The 11,477-nt window shown below is 38.2% G+C and overlaps 1 protein-coding gene across 1 annotated transcript; it reads left to right on the forward strand.

The window, feature by feature from the left end:
• The first annotated feature begins 3,665 nt into the window (after positions 1 to 3,665).
• Positions 3,666 to 7,929, forward strand: LOC1272625 (signal transducer and transcription activator). Its single transcript, XM_061660443.1, has 3 exons — positions 3,666 to 4,039; positions 4,109 to 6,327; positions 6,400 to 7,929. Exon 2 carries the CDS (start codon positions 4,150 to 4,152, stop codon positions 6,316 to 6,318), a length of 2,169 nt encoding a protein of 722 aa, XP_061516427.1. The 5' UTR covers positions 3,666 to 4,039; positions 4,109 to 4,149; the 3' UTR covers positions 6,319 to 6,327; positions 6,400 to 7,929.
• Positions 7,930 to 11,477: the final 3,548 nt, after the last annotated feature.

Below are 11,477 nucleotides of genomic sequence, written 5' to 3' on the forward strand. Positions count from 1 at the left end.
AATAATGATTTTTTTAGCAGGAATGAAATAAAAATCAGGCAGGAAGAAAAACAAAATGTCACTCTGTGAACGAATGTTACACAAATCATTATTATAGTGAGTCTTTAAGCAATAAGGCAAAGCCGTCCTCCTGTATAAAAAAAACGTAGCGTAATGCAATTGGAATACTTTTTTTTCTATTACAAAACAACTGATATTCTTTATCGTAATAACTGGTTTCCTGCAGCGAATACAGCGAAGAAATTCAGACTAGGTAATATGTATTATAACCTCTATAAGTCCGATTTGTGTATGTCGAAAAACCTTGCTTTTTAAAAACCAGCTGTTTATCAGCGACTCTACAACCTAGCTCGCGAGTGAACTGGCTATCAAAAATACGCGGTGAGAAGAACAGCCCAACGGGACAAAAGTAGAAAGCTTGGAGCAAAATAATCGTTTGTCTCCCTCTATCCTCTATACCGCGCTTGCTTGCACTCATGCGCGAGCGCTCGAGTATATTCTCTCAGAACTGAGCATTCACAGTTCAACCCGTGCAGTGAGAATGTATGTGTTAATGTGCAACGAAATTTGTCTCTGTATCTCAATCCCCCACCCCCAAAAAACCACATGCACTCTCCGCGCACTCTTACAATTTTGGCGCGCACGCTTCGTACAACACAATACAAAAGTTCGTTTTAACCGCGCGCACTGATCAAAGTCGCGATGGTTCAATCGGTACGCCGACGCTCCATGTCAGAAATTTTGGTGTGAAGAAAAAGTTTTTCTGACCAAATCGACAACACACACGCGACGACACACATCGTCACATCGACCGCCGTCGATGGAAGTGTGATGATCTAAAAATAGATCTGTGGGGCGAGTGAGAAGGGGGAAGGGCGTAGAACAAGAACGTAAGCGTGAGTGAGTCGTGTCGCGTGCGTGTGTGTGGTGTATACACGCGAGAGCTGATTTTTTGCTCTTTCCTGGAACCCACATGTTTCTACATTCTTCTGATTTTAAGCAACAAAAGTAGAAGGGGAAGTAGAAGGCTACTTCATTTCTACTTTCCTTGCTACTTTCGAGCGTGTTGACTCGCTTGGGGTATACTTAAAATCCATGCAGAAAAAACTGCCTAGCTCGTGAGCGCACTGCCTATCCAAAATCCATGCAGAAAAAAATAGCCTAGCTCGCGAGCGCACTGCCTATCCAAAATCTATGCAGAAAAAAACTGCCTAGCTCGCGAGCGCACTGCCTATCCATCTCGCTACGCTAGATCTCGCTACGCTAGATCTCGCTACGCTAGATCTCGCTACGCTAGATCTCGCTACGCTAGATATCGCTACGTATTTTGGAATTGGCGATTTTGGCGAATTTAAGCAGCGATCTTTATAGCATGCCAAAATTGGCTGCTTAAGCAATTGTTACTATTTAGGAATTTACATCTTCGAGCTCCAATTTTATTTTCGTGCGGCGTTATTTCGTGAAAATTCGATTTTTTTAAATATAAAATGACTATACCTCCAGTGATCAGGATTGAAAACACTATTTCTCAAAAGATAGAATGTTTAAAATCACATCAAATAATGATTATCGTTATTGAGAAACAATAATATTGCATAATAACAACTCAAAGATGGAGGAATTTGAGAATACTAATTAGAATACAGGCGGTCCCCGAGATACACGGTACCTCTTATACGCGGATTCGGAGATACGCGGTTTTCAAAATTTGACAGTTCTTTGAGTAAATTGTACTGATTTGACACATCCATTGTGAAATACCAAATAATTTCCGTATTGATCGAATGTAAAATACCATTTAAAAACGTTTAAAACTGTTCAATTCATCAGAAACATATCAAATAATTAATTTGGTGGCTAAAACCACCCCCTACTTGCAAAATTGCACGAAAATTTGTGATATTTTGGCTGGAAATCACGAGATTCGACTTACGCGGAAATTCGAGATACGCGGTATTTTGCGGCCGTTTTCGGTCCCCATCGGTCCCAACCGTGTATCTCGGGGACCGCCTGTACATCAGTCGTTTACTGTCTGCTAAACAAACTCCTTTTAGAGTTCTTATTGGTTGAGCCATTTAAATCCTTAATTTAGAGGTCGCTTACGGGATTCCAGCAAAACAAATGCGAACAATCTGCGAGCTTGCACGATGCCTTACAATCAAAGATGTCATAATTCAGACTAACAGTGCCGAGTATCGACATCTGGAAAAGTTTAGAGTTTGCGTGAAAGTCTATACTAAACAAAGATGTTTATTTTTTTTACGAAGCTTCACGCACACGATCTTTCAACGACGTCAGGCATCCCCAATAGAACAGGTGATCAAGTACAGAGCATTTTGACACACCACCTCCTGACGTGCGAGCTCTTGATCCAGCGAGAATTCAAATCCCATACATGTTACAAATCTGTATGAAATAATTTGTGTTGTGTTTAATATGTTTTATGTGACATATTTCATGAAATAAACGTTAATTTCGAATAAGAAAAATGATTAGGTAATGTTAAATGTAAAATAACGTTTATGAAATTTTAGTTAAATTTCAAAAGAACATGTTCTTCTTCTGTATATATAAAAAATATCGTGTCACGGCGTTTGTTGCGAGCTACCTTCGAAACGGCGGGATGTGCCATTAATCCACTAAACGACCTCTAAAGGGGTTCTAAACGACTCAAGCTCTCTACCTAAGAGGAATATAGAAATACTTCGTTTAGTAGAAGGTGAACAACTGATGCATTCTAAAAATAGTAAAAAAAAGCTGATGGCGCTGTTGATGGGATACCCAACCAGTGGAGCGCTTTCCTAGCTTTGAAAGCTTTCTCCTTCCCTCTGTACTGTTATATGGTTTCGCATTAAAATACTTCATCGCTAAAACTTGAACGGCGATACGCTTGTTTGATTATTAAACTTTAATGTGATCCATTTGTACAGAAGCAAGTGAGATTTGAATAATGATCGATGGTGTTGATACCTATGTATCTGACAATACGACCATTCATATTGATTTTTGCTCGGAAAGTTAGAAGGCTATATAGGTCAAGATTAGATGAAGCTTATCGAAACAAATTGCAAGAAAAGGACAGCATTATACAGGGTTCCACACTTTATCTCAAGACCGCGGGACCCCTTCCCGAATCTGTCTTATCCAAAGCCAAGACTGCGGTATGTTGCTTGAAAACGTTGATGATACCTGAATTCATCGGATGCAATGCTGAATCTGCGGCACATTTCTCGAAACACACTGGTCCGCGCCGAGGACATGCGGTCGAATATTTTTTTTACACGGATAACCTTTGTGTACATCAGTGTACTGAAAACAGTGAATTATTTTTTCGTGTTTTTACCAAAAAAGATTATTTAAACAGTTCAAACTACTTTCTTAACACTTGTAAATATTTTAAATAAACAAATACGCATTCACTCATTTCATTAAATTGTGTTTTTTTTGGTAAAAAAAACGAAAAGGATAATTGAGTGTTTCTAATAGACTGATGTACACAAAGGTTATCCGTGTAAAAAAATATTCGACCGCATGTCCTCGGTGCGGACCAGTGTGTTTCGAGAAATGTGCCGCAGATTCAGCATTGCATCAGGTATCATCAACGTTTTCAAGCATCATACCGCAGTCTTGGCTTTGGCTAAGACAGATTTGGGAAGGGGTCCCGCGGTCTTGAGATAAAGTGTCAAACCCTGTAACATGACTTCAAAATGTCATACGGTCTTGAGATGAATTGAAAACCCCTGTAAAAACGAAGTAAACACAAGTCAAAGTTGACAGTTCTAAGCCTGCCGAATAAATTGCTTTACAGCGGCACCGATAGTAAAAACACCAATGTGCGTGCGCGTCTAGCTGCGTGAGACGTATTAGATACGGAAAAGATTCAATCTCGTATGGCTACTTACAGATACGACATAATTTAAAAGATTTCTAACAGTGCGAATAATAATTTCCTTCTGCAAGTTGCTCTGTATGAGCGAAGAACGGATCGAAAGTGAACAGGATTTTGTGCGTGGAAAAAGTTTTAGGAATAAAGTGTGAGGTAGAGTAATACCATTCGACACAGCATGGACGTGATTTTGCTAATCTTTCCCCTTTCGCCTCAATACAGTGTATTTGAGACAACGTGCATGTCCTTGGCGGCACTACAGGATGGAGACTCGGTTGCATCAACTTCCGCCTTGTATTTTAGAGCAGTTCCATTTCCTAAATGATTTGAAATATCCCGTGTTAATACGACAGCATCTGGGAAATTGGATCAAAGATAGTTTGCACAACGCGCCAACTTATACCAACAACATGCAATCGATGTATGAACTTGATGCTGCCAAGTTTTTCACTGCTCTCGTCAATGAAGTAGACCAAGTATCAGCTAATCTTCCAAATAAGAGGAAATGTCTTCTCTGCAGGTCGGCCATTATGCTTCGAGACCAAAATTTTCAAAATTTGACACAATTATATTTGACCCTTTTACACCAAATACAACCAAATTGCGAAAAAGGTTGCAAAACAGAATATACGATTGCGCAAACTTCGTCGGATGGGCAACAGACAGATGTGTTATATGGGTTACAGCAGCTTCATGTAATGGAGCGAAACAATTGGAAGGAAACCCACCAACTCATACAGGAATGCGAGCAAGATCACGTCCAGCGACTATCAAATCAGCGAAGCCATAACAAACGAATTCAGTGCTATAGCCTGAAACAAAGATCTCTTGTAGATGCATTCCAGAAGACAATACGAAAAGCCGAAGACGTGCTGAACTTGGTGTATAATAAGTATATCTTCGAATGGCAGAAAACGCAAATGTTTCCGGAGGTCCGTTCGACAAATGCGTACAGTCTGGATGAAATACAAACATGGTATGAAAGTTTAGCAGCGATCATGTGGAACACGAAGGATCAGATACACTTGACAATGAAAAGCCAGTTACGAGAACATGTCTCACAAGAAATCAACTCAGACCTGTGGAAGGTTATGAAAGACGTGAAGGATTTCATAAAGTTGTTGCTACATAAAGCATTCATAGTTGAAAATCAACCACCGCAAGTGATGAAAATGAACACACGCTTTTGTGCAACCGTTCGCCTGCTTATCGACAATGCGCTCATTATGAAAATAGGAAACCCGAAAGTAACGGTGTCCATCATTTCCGAGACTCAAGCACAACAAATCCAAAGTACGAACGCTGCCGCAGATTTCTCAGCTGGTGAAATCGAAAATAACATTGGAAATCTGCAGTACCAATTGAGCAATAAATTCCTAGCGAACTTCAGTAACATGCGGCTGAAAAAGATAAACCGCGGCAACAAGAAACTAAATAAACTCGTGGTGGACGAGAAGTTTGCTCTTTTGTTCCAGTCAAGTTTTACCTTGGAACAGGAAGAGCTGACAGTTACCGTGTGGACATTATCACTTCCAGCAGTGGTAATAGTACACGTAAATCAGGAACAACTGGCATGGACAACCATTATCTGGGACAACCTATGTGCAAAAGCCGATCGCAAACTATTCGAGGTACCGAATCTAATACCCTGGAATAGACTGGTCGAAGCAATCAGCATGACATTTAGTGCACGGGTAGGTCGTGGTTTGACCGATGAAAATATGCAATACATGTATCGTAAAGCGTACAGGGATAAACTTTCGTTTTCAGTGTCAAACGACCAAATGATCAGCTTTGCCCAATTCTGCAAGGATACCACACCGGAATGCAACTATACATTCTGGGAATGGCTTTATGCCGCACTGAAAATAATACGCGATCACCTACAGGTTCTATGGGTTGACAATACCATTATCGGCTTCATACACAAGTCTACCGCGGAAAAATATCTGGCTAAGTGTGTACCGGGGACCTTCCTGTTGCGGTTCACGGATAGTGTACTGGGAGGGATCAGCATTGCCTGGGTGCACGAATCCAACGACGGACAAAGGCAGGTTCTACACATTCAGCCATTTACAGCGAAGGATCTTGTCGTTCGTTCCCTAGCAAATCGCATCTGTGATCTTGGTGAACTCACGTATCTGTACCCAACTATTCCGAAGCAAGAGGCATTCGGTCGATACACAGCACCTGCAATACAAAAACCTCGTAGCAAACATTATATTTCAGCAGAAATGCGTACTGTGTTAATATTTGCTCCAAGTAGCAATCAAAGCAGCTCCAGTACCCCAAATGCTGAACAATCGCCAAGTACATCATCCAACGATATGTTTTCCAACGAGTATGTTCTTACAAACCTTGATGAGATCTACAAATTTGAAATTGAGAATGATGACATGCTTTCGATTCAGGATTATTGGGAGCAACAGTAAAAAGGAAACGTAAGTTTATGATGCACTGTATAAAGGATGGTATTTATTTATTGTTTTCTTTCAATCGCTTTCTTTATTCAGATGATGAAAAATGGCAACGTGCGACCTAGGTTAGTGCTCGGATTACTATTTAGTGTAAAGTTACCTAAAAGGCAAGGAAATATGAACTTCATTGCGTGTTTATTTGAGTGGCATTACTTCATAGTTTAAACCTAACTTGTGAAGTTGCTTTTTTTTAGAAAAATCTAATCACGATACATTAAATCGCTTAGCGAGATATTTCTTTATTTAAGCTTAAAAAAGCTTAGTTTTTAATCATTACAATAACAAAAAAAGAGTTTTTGTTGTATGACACACACTTTACATTTCTGATAATCATTATGGCTTAAACCAAACATATAAGAAAGCAAAGCTCTAAACGATATCTCAGTGAGGATGTTTTCCAAAACAACAGCAAACAAGTAAATGTAAAACAAAGATAGTTCAAATACTTTTTACTAAGCTCAGTTTTCTTAATATTAAGTTGAAATCAAATCACATGTGTTTAGCTATTAGACTTAACAGTCATAAGTTCATATTAGTACCAATATTGACTTAACCTTGATTTATGTAGTGTTTTAAGACAACTCTGATCACGATAAATCGCTTAGCGAGATACTTCTTTATTTAAGCTGGGGTTTTACACATTACAGTAACGAAAAAGTTTGTTGTTTTTTTTTTACATTTTTGATAATCAAATAAAATCAACGATATCTTAGTTTTATGGTTAAAACCAAACATATTAAAACAAAGCACTAAATGTTTGCAGCAAACAACAACGCTATGTCAGTGTAGCAAATTTATGAAAAAGATAATTTAATTACGTTTCTTCTAAACATAAGTTGTTAGTTTGGATTTTTTTTAAATCAAAACACATGAATACTGTTCAGCTTCTTGGTCATAATGTAGTGCTTTAAAAAAGTCTGAACATTAAAGAACATGGCGAGATACTTCTTTATTTAGTTTGTAGTCTTCACAATTACGAAAAAGTATTTTTGTTACATGACACATTTTGTTCACTTTTTACAGTCAAATTTAATCACGATAATGCTAGTTGTATGGCTTAAACCAAACAAATAAACGGGTTCAAAGTGAGGATGTCTTCTGACAAAACTAGACAAATCAAGAACTTTTCGAACTTAAGTTACAAATTTTAAACTTTTTATCTTCATTTTTAAATCAAAACACCTACATGTGCTCAGGAATTGTGCTTAACTTTAAATTTATTACCTTTGCTAGTGTGTTCGAGGTGATAATTTAATGCTGACTCGATGATAATATCTACGATCTTTCATTAATATTTTCTGTTAATCTTTGGGGTTTGCTTTTAATAATAATTTGTTTGCCTTGAAACTTGAAGAAACGTCAGAGAACTTGCTATTTTTTATAAGTATTTGGAAAAGGATTATGTCATTTACGTTTGGTAAAGCTTACAAAGAAAAATAAAATATGAATTGAATGAAAAAGAAAAACTGATGTATTTAGTTCGAAACAATTTAAAATTTTAGTGTTGCTGACCTAGTGTGGAAGCACTTCCCGTGTTAGTGGCAACGCTGGGTGATGACGATTGCTGGTGCTGCTGCTGCTGTTGCTGTTAAGCAGAAAGTCGCAACGCTGGCTTGGAGCAGTGCCGTATCAGCGCTTCGCGATCGGTGCGTTAAGTTCTATCGAACCTTAACTCTGTTGCATAACAATCGAAATGAAGCGATTGGCGAGGCGATGCGTCGGGTATCGATCGAGCTTCCGATTATTCCAGGTTGTGAGAACTGGAAAGGTATATCACCTAGCATGCGTAAACTTCTGGATTTCGGGCTCTGCTGAACGGCCAGCTGATACACGGTGCGTTTGTTGGAGACAGTCTTCGCGTGGGTTTTTACATAATTATGCTTAAGATTTATTTGTTGTTCACGCTAAAGTCTCTTCCTTATTCATTCAACCTGCTTCGGAGGTCTTCTTTATTTATTTTATATATTGGTTGTGAGACCACCATGGTTAAACACGGAAACGCATGTGCAGTGTTTTACCCAGCCGTTAGCATACTTTTTTTAACGGGTACGATAGCATGGATGCTACACTAGCATCACTTTATTCGTCGATCGATGTTCGATCTATAGTCTATCCCGAGCTTTTCGGTATACAATTTACGCAGGTAACGCAGAGCGGAGTAATCCGTTGCTTTATCAGTGGTAATGTATGTAAGCATGATGATAGGCTTAACTACTAAGAATAATGTAAAGATCGAATTTGTATTTTATTACATCTTCGTTTTGGCATAACGAGCTACCCGATCCTACCGGCACATACAGGTATCCAAGACTTCCTACTATAGAGGGAGGTGAGCCGGTACCAATATTCCTTGCTTTATTTATTTATTTTTTTTTTACAAAATGTTAAAACGAATTTTCATTTTAAGGAAGTAATGTTAATGCATATGTTGTGATGATATGATCGTACGCGGCGATCGTACGGCATACAACAGTTCTCTCTCTCGGGGCGGAGGCACTCTCATCGCAGCATCTCGTCATCTAAACACCTGTGAGGTTATACCGCCGAGCGCTTGCCTCGAACAGTGCTGGTTACAAATCAAGCTTCCTTCCTGCTCTATCTTCATCGGTGCAATCTACATACCCCCTTCTCTTGCCAAAAATCAAAATACGCTCAGTGCACTTGATGCAACGATCGATAGTATAGTGACGAGGATGAAAAACATGATCGTATGCTGCTTTTTGGAGACTTTAATCGAGCGGATATTTCATGGATACACGACACAACACATCAGTATTTTCGTGCACAAGTTTCCCCTACATTCGTTGATGCGTTTTTCGACATTATTCGTTTTTATGACTTGCGTCAGCTCAGTGGCATTTTAAATTATCGGAATGTGCAATTAGACCTAATTTTCTACTACTCTCCTCATGATAACTACGCGGCTCACGTCAGTGTTCCTTCATTAGTCGCTTCTCCTCTATTACCTGAAGATCAGCATCACCCAGCATTAGAATTGTGTACTTCTATTAATCACACATTCGTTAATCAATTGTCGTCTCATGGTAGGAGTAATACAGGGAACCTCAATCGCTCATATAATTTTAGAAAGTGTGATTTTCAAAAACTTAATAATTTGCTGTTAGATACCGATTGGTCTCGTGTGCACTCGGCACCTTCGCTGGACGAAGCGGTCTCTATTTTCACACAGCTAGTGTCTTCAGCTTTCCCATTGTGCTGTCCTTTACATAAAGCCCCTTCTTTTCCTCCCTGGTCCAATTCAATCCTTAGATCCATGGGTTTCCAATTTTTATGGGCACTTTTTTAGTTTTTGCCATGAAAAATGTTTTTAATGGATTTTTTAGCTTTAGAAACAATTTAATTTAATCAGTTTCAACAATTAATTTTGTTAAGAAATTACTGTCTGATTCTCGAAAATAATAGCCCTGTATAGGTAGTCATCAACAATAACTAACACTAAAAATATAAACTGTGGCGATGAAATAAAAATTTACTCATTTCGATTTGAATATTATTTTTTATTGCTTTTACAGTCAGATTTGCCCTATTTATACCATAATCATTGTATGCTGCAGTTAGAATGTAACTGCCAAAATTCGACAAAACCCAAAAAGTTAATATCTATAAAGAAAGTACATCACTGCTGGCTACCTTCGCCTCTACGTTTTAAACAATTCAAAAATGGTGCAATTTGAATCATTGTTCATTCTCTGAATATTGTAAAATATTCGTTTATTATTCCGTTTAAAATGAATCTTAGCATGACTATAATCATCTTAAATCAGCAACGAATCTGAAGTGATTAGGTACATTTCGGCTTATGTGTTCTAGCTTATGAAAATAAGGTTGACGAGCCAATAAAAAAATCATACGCTAATGGAACAAATGTTTCAGTGCTACAACAGAAAAAAGCACAAAAGTGCTGCTTTCCGAAACGACCGTTTCTTATGTTCGCGTGTTAATACATACCACGCTTCAGAATGCTTAATCCCTCTCACCGTTGAATACAATGCACCATGGCGCAAGAACGATGACACTACCAACGTGTCTAGGAGCGTGTTGCTTTATCAGACATCGTTCCGATTGCTTTTGCATTCACACTAATGTAGGTAGTGTTGTGTATACATACACAACTATTAGGATGGAAGGTAAAGTTTCGGATTAAAAAAGAAAAGTTGCAACATATGCTTTGACAGACACAGTGCTCGTAGTCGAAATTTCATCTCTGCAATCAATTCCGCATGGGTTGTTTATCCACTAACGTTAAATAGGGACTTGTAGTAGCATAACGAAGAAATGGATTATAGTGGAACTAGAATAATAATCATGTTAATGGACTGTGAAAAGACGCTCGGTAAGATACTATAGTTGTTTAAATTCAAATTAGATTGTGGCAATTTGTGCTGCCTCCACTTGATAAATACTGATGGGATAGTTATTTTAAAAATTATATCACTAACCATGAACTAATAACGCTACCTGATACCCGTATAGTAAAGTCCTTGTTATGCGAGATGGTCCAAATAGCAACCAAAGCTGCTCATGACTATACTGAAGCCGGCCAAACTACCAGTAAACCACAAAGCCGCTTCTTAGTACACTTACTTACCTATCCAGCGCTACAATTGCTTTGCGGTGGTTGTTTGCCGGGGACTTATTACTTATTTATCTTAATATAGACTTTGGTCCTAATCGCTTATTAGATATTAAGGATTGAAATTCAATTTTAATTCTAATATCTAATATTCTTCTTTGCATATCATTTTTAATCACCTTATCCCGGATATTATCGGAAAAATAAATATGCATGTAAAGTAGAGGTGTGCCAAATGAACCATAACCGTACGGTTCATTAAGCGCGAGGCCACGGGAGTGACAAAATTCTGACGATTTTTTTCAAAACGTTAGGTTTTGTAAATATTTTATAACCTAGAGCAGCCAAGAAATGAAGTTGTCAAAAAGTGACAAAATTTGTCGTTAGCGAAAAAGCGTTCAAAAGCAGTTATCTGGCGCAGTTGTGATTAGTGCTAATGGGATAAGGTATTATTGATAAAAAAACATGTTTCTGTTTAGTACTTTATAAACAAAATATCGATCGATATTAAGAGACTTTT

Source organism: Anopheles gambiae, chromosome 3, assembly GCF_943734735.2.
Source record: "Anopheles gambiae chromosome 3, idAnoGambNW_F1_1, whole genome shotgun sequence".
NCBI lineage: Eukaryota > Metazoa > Arthropoda > Insecta > Diptera > Culicidae > Anopheles > Anopheles gambiae.